The sequence below is a fragment of the Glycine soja genome, chromosome 3, assembly GCF_004193775.1.
Source record: "Glycine soja cultivar W05 chromosome 3, ASM419377v2, whole genome shotgun sequence".
NCBI lineage: Eukaryota > Viridiplantae > Streptophyta > Magnoliopsida > Fabales > Fabaceae > Glycine > Glycine soja.
The window spans coordinates 2,127,345-2,147,930 of NC_041004.1; the positions used below are offsets into that span (position 1 = coordinate 2,127,345).

At 32.9% G+C, this 20,586-nt stretch overlaps 2 protein-coding genes across 9 annotated transcripts; both read right to left on the reverse strand.

Annotated features, from left to right (window-relative positions):
- Positions 1 to 2,108: 2,108 nt before the first annotated feature.
- Positions 2,109 to 5,249, reverse strand: LOC114405833 (probable phosphopantothenoylcysteine decarboxylase). Of its 3 annotated transcripts, none has more exons than XM_028368337.1 (3): positions 5,119 to 5,249; positions 3,582 to 3,929; positions 2,109 to 2,946 (listed from the first exon to the last, which is right to left on the reverse strand). In XM_028368337.1, exons 2-3 carry the CDS (start codon positions 3,924 to 3,926, stop codon positions 2,656 to 2,658), a joined length of 636 nt encoding a protein of 211 aa, XP_028224138.1. In that variant the 5' UTR covers positions 3,927 to 3,929; positions 5,119 to 5,249; the 3' UTR covers positions 2,109 to 2,655. The 3 variants fall into 3 exon arrangements, with proteins under 3 accessions (XP_028224138.1, XP_028224136.1, XP_028224137.1); XM_028368335.1 differs by having other exon boundaries at positions 3,582 to 3,949; XM_028368336.1 differs by having other exon boundaries at positions 3,582 to 3,998.
- A 1,199-nt stretch (positions 5,250 to 6,448) lies between these two features.
- On the reverse strand, positions 6,449 to 20,254 carry LOC114405834 (putative acyl-activating enzyme 19). 6 transcript variants are annotated; one of them, XM_028368343.1, is made up of 18 exons: positions 18,748 to 18,863; positions 18,597 to 18,655; positions 18,419 to 18,523; positions 17,064 to 17,260; positions 16,654 to 16,857; positions 15,189 to 15,893; positions 13,130 to 13,776; positions 12,074 to 12,149; positions 11,893 to 11,979; positions 10,856 to 10,899; positions 9,864 to 9,972; positions 9,723 to 9,782; positions 8,715 to 8,796; positions 8,541 to 8,605; positions 8,389 to 8,448; positions 8,037 to 8,081; positions 6,970 to 7,079; positions 6,449 to 6,882 (listed from the first exon to the last, which is right to left on the reverse strand). In XM_028368343.1, the coding sequence occupies exons 3-18, from the start codon at positions 18,471 to 18,473 to the stop codon at positions 6,651 to 6,653; spliced, it is 2,778 nt and encodes a 925-aa protein (XP_028224144.1). In that variant the 5' UTR covers positions 18,474 to 18,523; positions 18,597 to 18,655; positions 18,748 to 18,863; the 3' UTR covers positions 6,449 to 6,650. The 6 variants fall into 6 exon arrangements, with proteins under 6 accessions (XP_028224144.1, XP_028224140.1, XP_028224139.1 ...); XM_028368339.1 differs by adding an exon at positions 19,795 to 20,254 and having other exon boundaries at positions 13,130 to 13,608; positions 18,419 to 18,922; XM_028368338.1 differs by adding an exon at positions 19,795 to 20,253 and having other exon boundaries at positions 18,419 to 18,922.
- Positions 20,255 to 20,586: the final 332 nt, after the last annotated feature.

Below are 20,586 nucleotides of genomic sequence, written 5' to 3' on the forward strand. Positions count from 1 at the left end.
TTTTGGGTGTTATTCCAAATATCAACGTCCTAATAGACATAACCTGTAAATGCTAAATAGGTCTTCCTTGGCATCATTCCTTCACTTTTGCGACTAAGTAGTTGATATCTTGTGCATAATTTATCTAATCCACATTGAGCAATTAAAGGTTTAGGGTTTAGAATCTAATCAAAGGTTTGGTGGCATATTGTGTTTGATTAAAATTGATAAACTCCGACACCGTGACATCTCATCATTTGAATTGTGAAGAATTTTGTATTGATCATGAATGAGATTTGTTCAGCTTTCTTCAAGTAATAATTTATTTTTATATTATTATACTTGAAAGTAGAAAAATAAAATAAGAGAGTAATACGAGATGTTCATTTTGGATTTCATACTCATTAACTACTCATTAGCCTCATTAGCCATTTATCATGCAAATTGCAACTTTACAGATAAAATTTCACGAATACTAAATTATCAGACAAACCTTAGAAATCAAGTGAATTCAAGCAACATCTAAACAATTTAATTAATTAAAACACAGCAGTCAATATTTAAATAAAACAATGTAGACAATTTAACGGTAGAAAAAAATCAATCACAGAGAAGTAATTACAGATAATTATTCAGAAAAATAAAAATACACACACACACACACACACACACACATATATATATATATATATATATATATATATATATATATATATATATAATTAAATTATAATTTTCAGGGTGTTGCATTATTTGTTTGCACAACATTAATTTCACCAATTCTTTTCAACTTTTTCTTTTAGCAATTCAACTCATTTACTTGATACAGTTATTTGCAATTTTACTGCAAATAATCTTATTCATTGATTTGCCAAAACATATTCTCCCAAAACAATAGATATTTTGAATATTGTCTATTGGATGTTTGACTATCATAAGGAGGGATTTAAATTTGCTCCGTCACAGTGGTGACATCGTAAATTACAGGGGGCCTTTTTCTCAACGCTCACAAATATTCTTTTAACTTTTCTATTTCACATGATTTTGAACACTTGGACCTACAAGTGTATGGATTAACTAACTTGAAATGGTTTCAACTTAACTAATAATCTTAAATTTGAATTTTTAGTATATAATTGTGTTAGAGGGAGAGCTTTGTGTTCATAATAACTCTATCGATTTTCAAGTAAAATTCGATCCTATATACAATATTTATGGTTTTCATAAAAACAAGATTTTGAATACTTGTATGATTTACTCCAAATGCGATGGAGAAGTGAGATAACCGCTATTTTAAATATTATAATACAAGCTAAATATTTTATACTACACATGTATTCTCAAAACAGAACAAACTTAATATTTCATACTACACATAAATACTCAAAAAACCCAAAGTTAAAGAAATTCATGATAAATAATAATTCATAGTTTACACACACAATCATCATCAATCTAAGAGAAATAAGAACATAGTAATAAAACAAAAAATGAAAGATCACAGAAATTAATAGAAAAAGTACATAACAAATTAGATAAAAAAAACCGCAAAATGTGAATTGAGTGGAAAGTTTAAAGGAAGAAGAAAGAACAAAACATAGGATAAAAAATAATTATGTAATGTGTGAAGGAATAGAGGTCAAAACAAACGTAACTTTTGTAGAAATATTTAGCCAAACAATGATGTTTCAGGAGTAAATATGGTTTTTGAATTCTAATATTATGCCAGTGCTGCTATAGCGACCGAAAAGCCACTATTTAGGCCACTACTGCGGTTATTGAAAATCGCTCAGCTATTTGAATTCCATAGTAACAACAGGTAAAGTTCATATAGATGAATAGATGAATAGTAGTATAAAATGAAGTTGTGAATCACATAATGCACAAGGAAGATGATTCACCAAGATTTTTTACATGTTCATAAGTTCATTTCATGTTTAGTGTTTGGTTATTAACAGGTTTGCATTTTGTGGCATTAAAAGGCCATTATCTACTCTAATGTTCAGGTTTTTTCTGCATAAAAAAGTTCATGTCGTAGTTGCTGTTTGATTGCTATTTGCTAGCAAGTTCAGATTTTGTGGCTTGCTGTTTAGTCACTAACTGGTTTAGCTTGTGACACCAAAGCCATCTTTTGTAAAATGCCGTATCCTCATTCGAATCATGCTTTTCAAGTATTTTTAAGGTCATTCTACAAATGGCGAAACAATTTAGTGTTTCTAAAATTGCACATGAAATGATGCTACATGGGCACATATCCAAGGGTGTATAAGATCCTACACCAACTAGTCCGGTGACTAATGAAAGTATACAAGCATCACTCTACGAGGCATAAAGGAGTCTGCAGCACATTCCCTCTACAATAAATATCAGGAAAAAAATCTAGATGCAGTTTTTCAGGTGTTTTTGGTGGTGTTCTCCAATTATAATTGGAGTTTTAAACTATGCTGATATAAGTATTAATACAAACCTTTATTTTGCAAATTACAAAGGAGAAACTTCATTTCTAATTAGAGCACAGCACCAAAAGCACCTAAGCAACTGCATCTAAATTTTGTCCTAAATAAAACATGCCACCTATTATCAGACTAGATGTAAGAGAAATACAAATACAATAAAACAAGGGATCAAGACAAGTCCTAGCACACCATTCATACTTGTTTCTGATTGTCAACATTGTCAGATATCACCATTACCTTGCTGAGCCTTAGACTCATAGAAGAGCCTTACAGTTGAGTAAATGGTAGAGGGTTCAGCCATGGCACCATTGCCATAGTCCCCACAAGCTAACCTCTTTGTAACAGGCGGGATGAGAGAAATGCCAAGCTCATCAATGGAGATGAGATGCCGCTCTGTGAAAGGATTGTTCCACATAAAAGTGTTCATGGCTGGTGCAACAAAGAATGGCTTGCTGTAGTCCCAGGCTCGAACGATGCATGTCAGTAGATTGTCACACAACCCTCCAGCAATCTACAATGGCATATACTTAAGTAATGAAAAGGAAGGAAGTGACAATTGTAAATGCTTAAGTACTTAAACAGAAACATGCATGTAAGCCCTATGTAAGATTTACACACAAAAACTGAACACTAAAAGTTGGCAGTAATGGCTAGACAAGTCGGGGCAGCTACGATTAAGTTCTAAGGGTCACCGTTGAATACTCGTGGATTGAAAATGGCTTCTGCTCGAGGGGGAGACTATTATGTGGAAGAAACTCACACTTGAGGGAGAAATAGTTGGAGTACAAGTGTGAGGTGAAGTCTCACATTGGGTAAAAATGAAAAAGTTGAACACCATATAAGTGAGGAGAAGACCCATAAACCTAAACCTTAAGGTTTTGGATTAAGGTGTGGTATCAAGTTTACTTTTATAGTTTCTCATGGCTCATTGGTATAAATGTCCTTGGTATTTATCCCTCCTTATGGCACAACAACCTAAATCTTTAAGAGAGTTTATGAAAATAGCTTATTTTAATAAGCTATCAAGAATAGCTTTTGAAAATAGTTTAAGTTTAATCTTATTTTCTCTTCCATTGTAGAAACAACCTAAGCACTTATTCGATATGCACTTAATTAAGTTGTTTACCAAAATACATCCGTGATTACCTTGCCAAGGGTGTTTGCTGATAATGGAGCGATGACCATGATATCAGCCCATTTGCGAAGCTCAATGTGAAGCACGCTATCACCTAATTTCTTCCAACTAGACCATTCATTGTCATCCGTGTATAGAATTACATCCTTGGGCATTGCTGCTCTATCAATGAAATGCAAAGATGCACTTGTGGAAACTGCTCTTACATCTGCCCATTCAGAGAAACAGTGACAAAGATTTGCAAATTTGACAGCAGCAACACTCCCACTCGCAGCAAGTAGAATCCGGGGCTTCCTTGGGGCAGCATCCACAGCCATAGTCTCTCCCTCTGCCCTAACAGGTTCTGAACCGGCCATCACCTAGAGACTTCCACAGTGATCTTAAATATCCATGATTCAAACAGAAGTTTCAGCTCACTCATTAAAAACCTTCAAATTGGTATACTAAAACCCCTTTAGAGGATAACATATAGTTACTAAATATTTGTATCATATGAATGCAAAAGGAGAAATTCTTTAGTTATTGAAATAAAACTCAAATATGCATGCATCTAAATCCTAAAGATTAGACATAATCATTGGTTAAAAGCTAGCTTATCACGAATGACAACATCTACATCTTACGCCCTGTTTAGTTAAACTCCTCTGTAAGTACAAATAGTAGAAAGAAGGTAAAATAAATTAAACTTTTCCCATAAGTTAAAATCAATTTATGTACTTCAACTTTTTAGAAACTCTCTGATCTAACTTCTCCAAAAAGCTAAAGTTCATAAGTTAATTTTAACTTATGAAAGATGTTTGATTCATTTTGCTTTTTTATATTCTTCTTCTTTAAATGCTTATGGGGTAATTTTTTCAAACAGGGCAATAGGTCAATACCCTAAATATGTTTCGAAATACAATTTAATTTTAACAAACTGTTAGAGTGAACTTTTTTTACACTTTCAAACAATTAGAAATCACCCAACACATAAAAGTCAACAATTCGACCATATTTGAGAATCCATGATTGAATGACAATAAAAAATGATCACATAGACATATGCGAATATTCATTTATAACAAGGTGCAATATCCACTGCATCAATGCAAAACTGATATAAGAGGGAATCCACCATTACAAATTCATATTTACATACAGGCATTCCCCTCCCCCCAAACAAGAACCCTAAAGAGAGAGTTGCCTGTAGTAACAATCAGAGACCATTAAAAGAGAAAAAAAAAGCAAATTTAAAACAACATTGTAATGAAAGGGAGGACCAATTTTAATAGGGAAAATCCCGGGAACATGAGTTTCGAACTGAATTCTAAATTAAACAAAAAATATTCTAAAACAAAACACATCCCAGGACAGGAAGTGTAAAATCCAAGATTTCTATTCGCAGAAACCCCACCAAAAATTGGATCTTTTTTCTTTTTTTTTCTAAAAAAGAATGATGGGGTCGAGTAAAATGGAAAGAAAACAAAAAAAAAAGGGTAAGAAATGCATGAGTAACATGAGCAGAACAAAGAGTGAAAGGGGGAAAAGGGAACAAGAAGTGGAACTAACCAGGTGAGGGTGATTTTCCGACAACGCAACGCGTTTCACGTTAGTGTTAGTGTTCGCTTTGTGCTGCTGTCAGTTAAAAACAACATCGTCGGTTCGGGCTGCCTAAATCTCTTCTGTTCAACTCAGCCCACAACAACGTTAGCACGTACTACTAAATTTTATATATTGTTGTAAAATTTGCATTAAATTAAATTTTACAACTATTGTTTTATAAAATTTAATTTAATAAGATAACTAATTTAGGATAACTACTTTTATTTTTCATTAAATGCTTTTCCCCCCTTATTATCAAATCACATAAGATTACTATGACTTTTTTTTATAGGTAAGATTAGTGTGTCCTTAATGTGTAATCTTCAATTTGAAACTTATATATATAACTGAATTAAGAATTTTGTAATCTATAGGAATTAAACATGCTCTATTTACGTATCGATTAATTGAGTTAAACTTCCTTAATATTGTATTATCAATCTATTTATGATTACTAATTTTTTTAATATTAAAGGTCTTTTATCCATGAAAAAATAAGAAAGAAAAAAATGAATAAGTTTTCTCATAAAATAAAATTAATTTATGCATAAGCTAATTTATAATAATTCTCATATTAGTTTTCTCAAAGTTTCTTTTTAACTTATACATAGTTAATTTTATCTTTTGAATAAGCTTATTCATTTTTCTTTTTTTTTTCTTATAAGTATTTATGAAAAATATATTTAAACTAACCCTAAATACTCGAAAGAAAGCTTTGTTGTTATTAATGATCATACTCTTCAACTAGAATTACCTTTATGAAGAAAATTTGGGTTTTGAGTAAAAAATACTTTTTCCTTCCTTTCAAATTGGGTGCGTAATAGAATTATTTTTTTAATTTTATCATATAAATATCTAAACATTATAACTTTGAGACTTTTACAAATCAACATCTTTAAATTATTGATTAAACATTAATAAATGATTTTTTATATTAAAAATATGAGTAAAAATTCATAAAACAATATAATTAGAGTTGCACTGATAATACTTTTTAAAATAGACTAAAATATACTTTTGATTTTTTTTAATCTTATTTTTAACTTTTATTTTATTCTTTTATGCTTTAACAGATTTATTTAGGCCCTCTAATTTTTAAATTTGAGTCACTTTGATAATTTCTTCAACTTGAAAGTAATGTTAGTATTTTACATTTTGCAATGATCATAAACACACTTTCAGCAATTGGAAACCGATAGTAAGTTAAATGATTAAAACGACTAAAATTAAAAAGTTAAATGACCAAAACAAAACTAATCAACCTTATGAAAATTTTTATCTATAAAGTCACCTCCAATTTATCCCACCAAGATCTGCATTCTATACCTTTTTATTCATTCATACATTTATATTTATTTAATTTAGCTACTATTGTTTAAGCATATCTAGCTTAGGTTACAGCCTGCCTATATATGCCTGGATTTTCATAGATTTCAGACTTTAAATACAGAATCAATCCACTCAATAGAGTGCAACAAAATTGAAACTATACAAGCTTTTTAACTTTCATGTTGCTTTGGAATTTCAAGGGCAATACAATGCAAGTAGTCATCCCGACATCCAACAAAAATCCGGCCACCAATCATTAAAGGTGAAGAGAATACATCCCCTGGCAAGTTTAGCTTTGCAAATTCTTGCACATCCCGTCTTTGTTGATTTGCATCTTCGGAGTGATTCATGTTCACTCGAAGAAGGTGTATGCCTCCAGAACTGGAACAAATGCAAACTAACCTGAAAAAAAGGGTAAAAACATAGTTTGCAGTTGATTACTGGTAAACTGCACTTTCTCTTTTATTTAATTAAGAAAACAAAGCTAACCTGTCTGAAGAATGGGAAGCATCAGACTCCAGCTGCAAGTGTTCGTCAACGTAAGCAGATGCAGTAATTGGATCTCCAACATTGTATTCCCACAGTAGGTCCCCTTTCTCCTGGTGATAATCCAACATATAGAACAAAACATAAGTAACCTGAACCCCTTTCACTTGAACCAACGCATTGGTAACACAATTTTACATGGGACAATGATTTAATATTGTTTATACAGAATGGGTTTATCTTATTTTCAGTGTTCAAGAAAACCTGTACAAGTTCACTAATATTAAAACTAAGTAAACGAACATTCAAATTAGTTACAGTTTAGGACAATTTTGTGTGTTCTTTAAAGTGCTAGAGCATAGAATAGATGTTTGTCCAATCAATACACGCTGAAAATTGAATATTTTTAAACTGCCAGATTTAAGGCATCACCGACTGTACAACACTAAATACTTTTTTAATGCCACTGGCATATACTCAAAGGCAGAATGAATATTACTTTTGCAAGATTTGAACAGATGCATGTCTATTAACTTTTTTTTAAAAAAAAAAACTTAAACAGTTAAGCAAGAGTCAAGAAACTATTTTATAATCCTCAAAATGACCAAACTGTGTATTAGCATTAAAGAACATCATAAGTCACTCTTTAGTCTGCAATTGCCAACATCAGGTGGATATGTGGATTCATCTCTACTCTTTCTTTTGAAGAGAGAGGTGGGAGTGGAATGCACAACAGTTGCTAGAAGTATAAGATTTCAAGCTATGTTTGCCTCCTAACCTGATCTAATTTACTGAAAATACATGGCATACTAACATGTAAGACTAAAGCTATGAAATATAACACAAAATGAATTGGAGCATCGTCAAAAAGGGAAAGGGGAGGGAGAAAAACTGCTAATACCAAGCAGCCAATAAACTGATATACAGATTCAGCAATTAACTTTGATCTCAGATAAGGAATATAAATATAGTTAAAAAGTAGCTGGTCATGAATCTAATACAGTAAAAATTAAAATCCACAAAAAAGATAAAAGAGAAATAAGGAAACAAATTTATCTGTCAGTTCTCACCAGTTTGAATGAGTACACACCTCCGCTTCTGGAGCATACAAGCACCTAAGGTGGAACAAAAAAAACAAGTACTAATATAAATAAATCTTTCACTGGTTATTTATAATGATGGAAATATATTTCACCTGATAACTCTATTGTATACAAATATCCTTTATTTGGATGCACTAAGAGTAAACTAATTCAGTGAACACATTTCCATGAGTTAGTAGTTGTTACTATATTGTATCCTGAACAGAAACCAACATAATCTTTCACAATCTTTTAATAATCTTGACAAAAGGATGTTAGGGGGCAAGTGGAAAAATGATTAAGAAATGACTATGTAAAATCCATGAAGAGATTGATGTACCTCATGAGGAAGAACAGAAGGTATGCATGGCCCAGCAAATATTGGACCATCAGTTGTTTTCTGAGCAAAAATCAGCAAAAAAGCACGTTAAAATTACTTTCATCCTGGAATATAATTTAGATTGCAACCATAATGTGGTCCATACTTTATACCTTCCAAACAATGGATCCATTTGGGTCCAATGCAAGAACATGGCCATCTACCAAGCAACATATTACTGAAAGAAACAGGAAAAGGCATACTGCTATAAGGACAAAAATTTACACAGGACACACATAATTAGAAAGACATACAATATAATCAAAAGGCAAAGTAACAATACATACCAGTTCCATTGTGGGCGACAGCAAGAGAACCAAACACAGGGACTTCTAATTCATGTAGCCACAATATAGTAAATGGAGAAGCCTGGATTCAGAAAAGGGATTATTTCATCTGCTTAGGCCAATAGCTCTATTGACTTGAGCATGTTGTCAACTTCAACACTCAGCAACATTAGCAGATTAATGCATCTAATGTTCAAATTTCAAACTAAGGATTAATCTCTTGGGTCAATACTAAAAAACTTCAATAATTTACTTTTTATATTTTTTCTCATCCATTCCAATTCAATCATCAAAGCTTTAGGCATAAAAAGCTGTTTCAAGAAAAAGAACTACGCAAAAGCAAATATGTGCCTATTTATACCAGATTTGCTATAAATTGAAGTGCATGAAATAGCTCAAGTGCTGAACACCAGGCAAGCTACAAAATCCTAATTTATAATTCATTAAGCTGTCAAAATGCAGGACAATCCAAATGTTTAACATTAGTGTACCTGTTTAACTCCTTAGTCATCCTGTCAAAGGCAAGCTAAGAGGTTTTGGTAGACTTCTTTTAACCCATACCTTTAGTTGACAAGATTACTTTATTCTCTCAATATAACACTCTAGTAAATTCCTTGTTTCTTTTCTTATACTTTTTTTTTTCTATTTGTTCTTTCCTCTATAAATCTCTAGTAATTGCCAGTTTGGAAGACAAACATTAAATATTAAACTCCTTGCTTCCTCACATTTTCTTTTTTCTTAGGTTATTTCCTCTGTGGATATATAATGATTCAGTTTGCAAGATAAACATAAAATACCATAGTTAATGGAGTTACCGACAAATGAAAACCTCTGAATCTAAGAGGGAAGAAGCTGACATTTGTACAAATTTTTTTTCACAAGAAACTAAATCCGAAGGCTGGAATTTGGGTATCTGGAAACAAGGCACTCTATAAATACAGAATTGAAGCTCCACTAAAGAAATTAAAAGTATGCATGGATATTAATTGATTTATAAATTTACCATACCGATATTGATATAGCTGTTATACGACCACCGGTAGAGGCCACATAAAGCAAGCCACGAACCTACACAAAATTAGTAAGAACTCTAGTAATTTTTAATTTAACAATATGTATACATTATGTCATTTAGAAGGGAAAGTTCACCTCATCAATTGCAGGTGACCCATATATACTGCCTCCACATGATAGCTTGTACACACAGCAATGTTTTTTGTAGTCAAGAGCATACAAGTTATGATCATGTGAGCCACACCTATATAAACATAAAACCATGCTAAAAACTTACAAAATTTCCAATCAAGCTACATGTAACATATCTTTTTAACATATAATATATCAGGGACTTCTGACAATAAGACACATTGGAACATGTATTATTTGACATACACTATTAGACTCTGAACATGAACTCTGCAGTGAGAAGTTCCACCCTTGCTTCTAGTCTAATAATTAAAATTTGGTTAAATTAATCACCAGGTTCTTGAACTATTTGGAAATTTTTAATTAGGTTCTCAAACTTGAAAAAAAATTATAATAGGGTCTTTGATCTTGGAAAACTTGTGACTGGATCCCTAGGGTTTTTAAAACCGGCACACATTGTCATTTTCTTGCAGTTAAAGCTGCCATAAATTAACTTCAGGGACCCAATTTTTTTTTATAATATGAAAGATCCGATTACATTTTTTTTTAATTTAAGGACGTAATTAAAAAAATCTAAAATAGTTCAGGGACCTACTAATCATTTTAACCTTAAAATTTTTTAACGTGGTGATGTTTAGATTCTAAATATGGTTAAAAGTACGAACTTATTTAATGCACAAGGATTACTAATTTTAATGATTTATATTATTAGAAAAGAAATTTTATTAGAGGAAAGAAGAGAAGTATTGCATGGGTATATTTTAAAGTAGATTTGTAGATTGTAAAAACTTAGAAAAAAAACAACTTAGATGTGGTGGCAATTGACAAAAGGATTGAAGGAAGATATCATACCGGTAAAAGTCATCCAGTATTTAATATAAAACTGAGAAGAGATCAAAGTAAAAACAAATACGTCAACCTATAATCATTCCTGAATTACCCAAATACCACAAATAACATTACTATATAGAAAGAGAAGCGAAAAAAAAAAATACCAGATCAATTGTCTGCATGTGTCTACAACTGGCTGTGCTTTTACCTTCACGAGTTCAAAAACATAATTAGAAATTGACCACAGAAGAAGAAAGGGAAATGGGGGACTATGATGAAGTCAAATAACAAACAAACAAATAATAACAATAGGCTTATCCCTCTGTATGAACAATGAATAAATGAAAAAAAATACAGATAAACAAAGGAAGGTACAACTAGGGGAGGGAGGATAAGACATCCTCCAAAATAGAAAACAAAAAATACAAGGAATGTGAAAAATAAATGCCACAAGGTTGCTGTGCCACTGCATATCAGAAATGGAAACTCCCTTGAAACAGCCCGAGCAGAACAGTTAAGAGAATCGATGAACAGAATCACTCAATATTTTAATCATTAACAATGTAATATACCAACATCTCTAAAGAAATGAAGATACTCAGTCAAATTCTTTCCACACAAATATTTCCCACACAAAAATTTGGAAGAATAAAATGTTATTTGGTTATTTCACATAAGACTTTGTTTGGTCAAAGTGAACAGGTTTTCACTGGTTACAAAAAATTTAGCATTTTATACGATGCTAATAATAAAATGCTGAATTTATTATTATCATGAGCCAACTATCTTTTACATATCTGCCTTTATTGTAAACACGACGCACAAAAATGCATGACCTATTTTTACTATGTCCAGAGATTCAATTTTTATTTAGAAAAATGGGGCAACAAGGATCAAACTCTTGACTGCCTGCCTTTGTTCAAAGAAGCTTTAATAACCTAACTACCCAAAAGCTTAAGCAGTTAGGTTGTTAGGTGAAGTGATATGAATGACTTTAGTACATCTCTAACAAACAATGAAACATGGACAATCATGCTTGAGGTGTTGGAATGTCGAACGTGTTTCTAAGACTGAAACTTCCTCAACCCCAGTAACCTATTCGTGTTAAAATAAAAAAGAAAAAAAAACTTGATGAAAGAAGGCAGACACCATAAAACCACAAACAAGAAAGTACGGGAATTTGAGTGTTAAAACTAGATACCTCGCCAGAAGTTTGGAAAATCCAACAGATGCGTCCATTCAAAAAATCAAGAAAATGTATTTTTCCCATGTAACATCCAACAACAACCTAGTGAAATGCCATGTGTTAGAACAAATGGATAGAATCTTATAATCTTATTGGACTAGAATAACTTAATATTTAATAACAAAGGAAAATCAACCTGGGAAAAATCAGAAACAATTGCTGCTGTACATTCAATGCGTCCTTTTAGTTTGATCTCCCACTGGACAGAACCACTAAACCAATTATTAGGTAGCAGCTTTACTTTAGTAGTGCTAGAACAGAAAATAGAAACCAAAATATAGTTCTAGCATAAATAGTGAATGCCTCTGCTATGGCCGAAGAGCTTTACATTGTTAACCCTCTATTTATAAGCTACAAAGCAAATCAGTATTACAGCAATTGAAGCATATAACAATATAAAATGTATGTATAATTCAAGCACTGATGTAGTTTTAGGCAATAGGAATAATGCAACATTGACAGAGATGTCTATTCTTGTCCAATTCAAGCATAACACTGCAAGATTGTGCAAATTAAATTTTAGATAGTAGACTAGTAGTTAAATTTTCCAATCTTTTAAGATATTTTAAGTTTTAACAATTTTAAAACCAGAACATATGATATAGTAAATTTTGTTCTGCATCCCTGATCAGTTTTCTTGTTCTTCTGGTATGACTTATGAGTATTCTACATATGTAGAATAAGTTATTTTCTGTCCACAAACTTCAAATACAGAAAGAACTCATACACACTGCAGTTTTCTTGAAGTTTTCTTGAACTCATGCCTAATAATAATTGAAGTTTTCTTGTTCTTCTGGTATGACTTATTTTCTTGTTCTCCATCCTGCAGTTTCTAATACAGAAAGAACTCATACAAAATTGCTAATATAGGATAAGTTATTTTCTATCACATACACTCCTAATAATAATTGCCTCCAATCCATCAATGGATTTTTCCTAACCCACTTGGATCTCAAATCCCATCTGATCCACATCATACATCAATCTATACTAAAAGATTATAAAGTGTACAAGAAATTATCATGATGCCAATTGCACAATTGGTCAAATATTAGATGAAAAAATGAGTTATTGCTGGTATGCAAATTTTCATCAGAACCTGGAGATTAAACTATAGAATGAAAATTCAATCATACACAAAATTTTGATCCTTTAGATTGATAATAAGACAAATGTGTAGCAACAGATTTACCTTCTGGCATTTATGCAGAGAAATTTATGAGAGTGAGATCCAATGAACAAATAAATGTCTGTGCCTTTAAACACAAGTATTGGGGAAGCATCAACACAAGATTCCAGGTAAACTTTCCAAAAGTTGTTCATGTGACCTCTGCTGCCTCTTGGAACATTTGCAGACCAAGTTGTTTGGTTTGTATCAATTACTGCCTGCTTCCCTTTATACAACACCTTGTTGCATCGGCTAAATGAGAATGATAATAGTGAAGGGGAATACCACGGGAAGGATTCATCACCCCATGATGTAACATCTATCAAACCCCTCTTTAAGCGTTTAGAAGGAAAAGAATCATGATCATTATCTTTCAAAATCATCCTTGACTCAAGAGGACTAGAATTTTCAGCATGATTCATAGAAATATGGTTATCTTGTCTGTCTGTGTTTATTTGCCTACAACAATCCAGCCTGTTATGCAAAGAGCATGATCCTTTTTTCTGGAGAAGAGCCATACAAAGCTTAAAAGGAGTTGGATAATAGTAAAGAAATTTCATGTCAATCCCCAAACCATAAGCAACATGTGCAGCAGAAAGAGAGTTACCGCCCATCATAAAGAAATCATCATCATTACAAACCTTTTCAACCATTAAAGCATCGTGAAACGCCTGTTAAAGCAATTATTAAATCAAAATCCTTAATTATTCAGAAAAATCTTTAATAAGCAATAATAATTGACTGAATTTCCAGAAGAAAATACCTTTAGTGGACTCAAATTTATTGCATGAATAGTTTAGGAGTCATGAATTTATATGCATAGAAATACACAAATGAAATATATAGAAAATGTCTCATTATATTAGAGGTTCATAAACTCATTCATCATTTGTAATGCATCATAGATCACACAATGGAAAGACATGTATATGCAGAACAGTCACAATTTTCTAAGGAAATTTTATTCAAGAGAAAAAGGATGAAGAATCCTCCAAAACAAGAAAGCCTAAAGGAAAACAAGCAGTCATGTGAAATTAACAAAATGAACATGCTTGAAATAAAAATAAAAAATAAAAAAACCGAACAAGATGACTTATAAATCAGTCCTTCAGAGATGAATATTGCCAAGAAAGACAATGCTGACAAGGTAAAAACCCATCATACCTTGTGCTAAAAAATCAAATAAGAACAGGGCTGCAAGGTTTGAACTTGTAGCCACTGGGTCATAGAGGCCTCAATAAAATCATGGCCATACATTTTTTTTTTCTTTCATTTATAGCAATAACATAATGTCATTTTATTCCCAATCAAATTAGACTACCACAACAAGAGAGCTCCTATCAACATTCACTCTAATATATTGTCACCCATTCTCTCTTTTGTAGGGCAACAGGAAACTTTCAATTGCAGATTTTATATTTTCATGTTGTTTTCTTTCTCAAGGGTTATTGGAATTACACACATTGTATGGGTAGTTGTTCCAACAAAGAATAGTCACATATTCATGTATCTAGGAATTCACATGCATGTACATAGGTACTAGACCTTCATTAATATTCTTGTAAATTTCACATTGTATTTACTCCCTAAGTCTATATAAATATAGATCAGCTGAGTGGGTTAAGCACTCAAGCATTTCACAACCTCTAGTCTCTTCAATAAGGGTCTACAGGCTTTGTAGAGTAACTAACAGACAGAAAACAAAATTATGAAAATTGAAGCAAGCACTTTTAGAAGACAGACACAAACCCACTCTCCCCCACTACCTTTCCTTTTCATTTGTTGCATTCCTAGCCAGCGGTAAGAAGTTCTTCAGATACAAGAGGCACGCGATAAAATCAAAGCACAGAGTCTCTTAATCAGAGTTTTTCCAAAAATGTGGAGAAAAAATGAATTAGAATTTGGTATCTAGTCATGCATGCCAGTAAATGTCAAATACTTTACAGCTTACATTATTGTTCAAATCAAACTATGAAAATTCAATTTACAAAGTATAGTTGAATACAATGAGGTCCAAGGAGAAATTGTGATTTCCGTTGAGACACAAAAGATAATTTGTCATTATAAAAAAGTGAAACGATACCTTTTTAATAAGTTGCAGAAGATTGCTGCAGTCGATGTTACTAACTTTATCCTTGACATTCTTTGTCAATAGTGCTGAGCCAACCAACAACTCATAATTAACTTTACCACTTGGAGACACAGGAAATGATTCCATAAAGAAGAAACGGTTGGGAATTACAATTGATGGAAGTTTGTTAATCATCCAACTTCGGATTGCAGGTATTAATAATTCACCTGATCTTTCCTTTTTCTTTAATATGATAAAAGCTTCAAGAAGCACAAGTTCTGCTTCATTATTTCGACAAACTACAGCAGCATCATTTATATACGGATGTTCCCTTAGTAATTCTTCAACTTCTTCTAGGGCAATACGCTGTCCATTGATTTTTATAATGCGGTCTTTTCTTCCCAGAAATACAAAGTCACCACTTGGCAACTGTTTGACTAAATCACCAGTTCTAAAGTATAATTGGCCTTGGCAAGCGTAACTTCGAGGCAACTTTGCAAATGCATCAGACATTATATTAGGTTCATTATAGTAATCCCTAAAGATGCAAGAGCCACCAACATATAGTTCTCCCTCATTTGATGCACCATTTTCATTAAGAAGCATCATCACATCACAGTTAGTTATGGGTAAACCTATTGGAACACTGGTTAGCTTTTCTTCCTTCAAAATCAATGGCATCCTCTTGCAATCAAAATATGTACAGTCACCAGAAACCTTAGTTTAAAAAAATGGAAAAGAAACAGAAATGCATTAGTCAATGATAATTATACAAAAGACTATAAGAGTGTATTGTGACAAGACAAGCACCATGACAAAAACTCATAAATTTGCATTAAAAAATAATAGAGAAAAAGAAAACAAATGCATTAGTCAATGATAATAGACTAAAACTCATAAATTCGCATGTATGTTTTTTTATACGCGTTTCAATATTTTTCTTATACTAGGTAAACTCTTACGAGTTTATGAGTAAATTTTACAAGTCAAGTTAGCCTCCACAAGTTTACCTAAAGTCTTGAGTTTGACAACCTTGTCCATACCTACATGAAGTGTAGTAATTTCGAAGGTGGAAACAAATGAATGAGTCAATGCAATAAAAGTGATCTCAGTTCTCACTCCCACCCTTCCCCCCTTCCCTCCCTTTTTATCATTGCAGCAGCAGGGCAGATGTTCTAGTAGTTAGTGATAATAATTGCTATGTGTATCAAGTGGCAACTCTGTTTCTAATTAATTCATTTGGTCTATAATATCTAACATACTGACTACATAAGCACTGAATTGCAGTAACAAAGCAAGACAAAAACAAGACAGAAGGTAGGAAATATTTTGAAATTACCTTGACACATTGAAAAAAAACAATGTTATATCAAAGTTGTGAGTGCAAGAATGTCATAACTGGAACCAGTTGGCAAATGTAAATAATGAACGCTATTGGAAAATCTCAGACCATAGAAAGATAACCTTATGCTCTTACCTCAGTACTTCCATATAAATTTAAGATTGATGTCTTTGGTAATATAGTTGAAAGCATCTCCCATAAGGTCAAAGGAAAAGTTTCACCACTAAGCACAAGCAATTTCAGTGAATTTTCAACCAGCATGTTAGCATGGGTTTGCAATCCAGGAAGAATAGTCCTCATTAGTGATGGAACAGTTGTAAGCCTATTAACAAAATATGCCTACAGAAGCGTTTAATATAACAGGCAAAGTAAGAAATTGAAAGAAATATAATTTAATTAATAGTACTAACTGATACTGTGATAGAAACAAACAGAACACAGAAGGCTTCCCAATCGTATGTGATATTTAAAATATAAATATGGTAACATTATTGGATAATATTGGCAATATATAAATAAAAAAAGCACAACCAGAACTCCCATACCTGCAGAAAATCTATTATAGAATATATATTTTCTTTTAGTTCGTTGAAAGGAGGAATGACTAACACACAAGCAGTCAAAATAGCACTGAGAAATTCTTGCAGGTGGTCAATGAAGCTAACTGATGAATTAAACAACAATAGTTCCTGCCCATTCAGAGGATACATTCCTTGCATCCATAAAAAGCGATTTGAAAGACCTAGCGAGAATGCAAAAGTAAAACAAATTGTAACATATCAAAATCACAATATGTATACTGATATACATAAAATAAAATAAAATTATGGATACAAAACTTTTATTTTAAAAACAGATAATTTAGAGAGGAAATTGTTTTGTTTTGATAACAAATTATAAATAACTTTCAATAAAAGATGAACACTTATGAACTCCAAGAGTCCATGTGCTAATTGTTACACTGTTACAGGAATATATTATGTTACACCTCCAAGAGTTTGCATGCTAATTGTTGCCCCATAACCATAAATCCATAATACATATCTTTTATAGCTCGAATATGCATAATTGCATTATGAACTCTTTTCTATAAGAATATCCTTCCACAAAATTTCTCATGGGAGCTGTTCTGGACTAGGGTTGGGCCCAAGAAGGACCAGATGAGTTGTCCACACAGAGGACTAAAGATAAGAAAGGGGGGCTATAAAAAAACCCTTAACCTAAGCACCTCAAGTTATGCTATCTCTCTATCCCTCGCCTCTTGAATCTACTCAATACTGACTTGAGCGTTGGAGTCCTTACAAGTGACACTCCTCACCGTTGTGGAGCATGGATGACCATCATTGAAGGATCGACATACTTCCTTGAGATCGCAAGGTACTTGATCGCACCCCACTAGGCTTGTGAAGAACAGAACCCTATCTCAAGCTTTTCCTATATCAATGAAGACCATTTACAAGTCTTTTTGCTTCCATACCAAACCTCACAATAAGTATATATGGTTGGGCTCCCTGGCATAAAACTGAATGGATCTCCAGATAGGAGAATACATCTAAACAAGATGTTTAATTCAAAAAAGTAGAACTATAACTATTGAACATTGATTTACTTCATACAAAATTTTATAATTCCTATTATCCATTAAGGATGTCAAAATAAATAAGAATCATAATAATACATTATGTTAAGAGTCAAAAACCATAATATGAAAGAAACTTGGGAACACAATCAGAAGGTTTTGACAAATATGACATGCTTCTTCTCATGTGTAGCACAGGAATAAGAAAACTTGGGAAAGTGGGAAACTAATAGGGGTTACAATGTAATTTAACATTTTTTAGTAAACAAATCTTGCTTTTATGTTCAATAACAGCTACAGAAAACCACAGTAACGAGTTACCTTGTTCGGTGCCACACACTCCTTTAGGCTTTCCAGTTGATCCAGATGTGTACATCAGATAGCTGAATGATCTTCGTTTTTCATTGGCACAAGGCCATGTTAAATCTGTTGGACCACTACATACTTGAATGTTTTCATCAATGGAGTAATTCAAAACAGGACAATTAATTGACTTTACCAGCCAATGTGATTCATCAAGCTTGTCCAAGTTGCTTTTCCCAAAAGAAGATTGGGACCCTATAATGAGATCAACATTTGAAGAATAAGCAACAGACAATATTCTTTCGTTTGGCCAAAACGGATCCAGAGGCAAGAAGGCTTCCCCACACCTCAGTACTGAAAGAACAGCAACAACATATTCAACAGAAGGAGGCATATAAATGCCCACAATCTTTGGCCTATACTCTCTACTTGATTCATTCATAACCCCTTCACTAGGCATGACAGTTTCCAAGGACTCAGGTGCCTGTACAGTTCCCTCTTCACAGTTGACACTATCGTTACCTGCAGCAGAATACAGTATGCCACCCATTCTGACACATAAAAGATTCAAGCATTTGCAAAAACTTCTAAAGATATTTGAGGAAATGGAAGCACATATTTATTTTCTTAACACAAGTTAACTATCCAATCATGCCTTATTCACTTATTTTTATTACCATGTAATAGATGCGAAATATCCATCAGTTTTGTCAATAATTAATATCTGTTAGGAGTCTAGCTAATCACCTTTAGTGGGGTCTCCCCTCCCAACCACATTTATTTTTTCATTCACAAGATTCAAACCCAAGACCTTATTTAAGGAATTGGAACCTAGTTCTACTCAAGGCCAAGGTAATGTTCGTGGTCTTCACTCTTATAAGCATTTCATATTTTCATAATATTAAAGTGAAAAATAACTCATTCCCTCACTTTCCCACCAACTTCAACCACCCAAACACACCATAAAACTAGCTTGCCCACTCTAATGGACCATGTAACAGCACATGAAAAACTCACATGAGAGTTTTATTCTCAATGTTGTCATTAACAAACAAGTATCTTAAGAGTTGAAAACTAACTGACTAACTTTTTTTTTTTTTGGAAGGCAAAAGATATATATATTATTATTAATAGATAAACTAACTGACTAACTACCTATCTAACTTTTGTGTCCCACCCAGAAGTCTCGCATTGCTTAGGAATCAAGGCCAAGAGCAGTTTATAATCACCCTTCTGCCTCGACCCACCGAAGCAGAGCGGACAATACCTCGGGATACCGTGCACTAACTAAACCAGCGAATTTAACCAGAACACTAACTAACTATCTAACTAACAATTAACAAATTAACATTTGCCAAAAGAAAAAGTGTTTCATCACTGAGTGAATAACTAACCTCGAGATTGGGCTGTGATCAAGTGCGGGTCATCCGCACCAAGCAGGATGGAGCGGAGGCGGAAGCTGAGGGAACGAACGGCGTTCGAGACACGAGAGTAAGTGAAGGAGCGGTCCCCATGATACAGTGGCGGAGACGTGGACTCGACGCGCTTCTCCAAGAGCGTGGCGAGGTCGCCGTCGAAGTTGGGGGTGGTGGAATTTTCGCGGTGAAACTGTCGGGAAAGGTGGGCCACGCCGGAAGCGTGAATCGCTGCGATTTTGTTAGGGTTTGCGGACGCTGTTCGGAAGAATTCGTGGGAAATGCAACAGAACTGTGTCTTCTTACTCTCATTCTCTGCGCTCATCGTGCCTTCGTCGTTCGTCGGTTTCTCAAAGTTCTTTGGTGTGTTTGTTTTGGCTGAAAATAAGTGCTTTTAAAAAAAGTGATTTGTAATTGTATAAGTGCTTTTCTGTTACAAAATTTAAGTTAAAAGCTACTCTAACATGAGTCCGTGTAATAATCGAATTATGAAAGTAATACGTTTTATAACATTTTTTTATATTTTTTTTTAGGTTTAATTTGCTAAGTTTTTTTCCCCTTAAAAACAAAAATGTTTCACAACCAAAAATAATGAGACTAATTCAGGTTTTATTTTCTATTCACCCTCCTTAAGCTCAAGCACTTTGAAGCTTTGAATATACTATTTCATATTAGAATATAGTTTGAAAAATTATGTTTTCTGACTCTGTTATGTTTCAATGACTATAAATACTGAAAGTTTTAAACTTTCAATATACTATTTCATGAGAT

Excerpts from the sequence above, each read along its gene's own strand:
- LOC114405833 (XM_028368337.1), bottom strand. The coding sequence starts at position 3,926 with ATGGCCGGTTCAGAACCTGTTAGGGCAGAGGGAGAGACTATGGCTGTG. Across the intron at positions 2,947-3,581 it reads CAGCAAACACCCTTGGCAAG|ATTGCTGGAGGGTTGTGTGA; the intron begins GTAATCACGGAT and ends ATGCCATTGTAG.
- LOC114405834 (XM_028368338.1), bottom strand. The coding sequence starts at position 20,140 with ATGAGCGCAGAGAATGAGAGTAAGAAGACACAGTTCTGTTGCATTTCC. Across the intron at positions 18,923-19,794 it reads GATCACAGCCCAATCTCGAG|GTAACGATAGTGTCAACTGT; the intron begins GTTAGTTATTCA and ends ATTCTGCTGCAG. Across the intron at positions 13,777-15,188 it reads TTCTGCAACTTATTAAAAAG|GCGTTTCACGATGCTTTAAT; the intron begins GTATCGTTTCAC and ends TTGCTTTAACAG.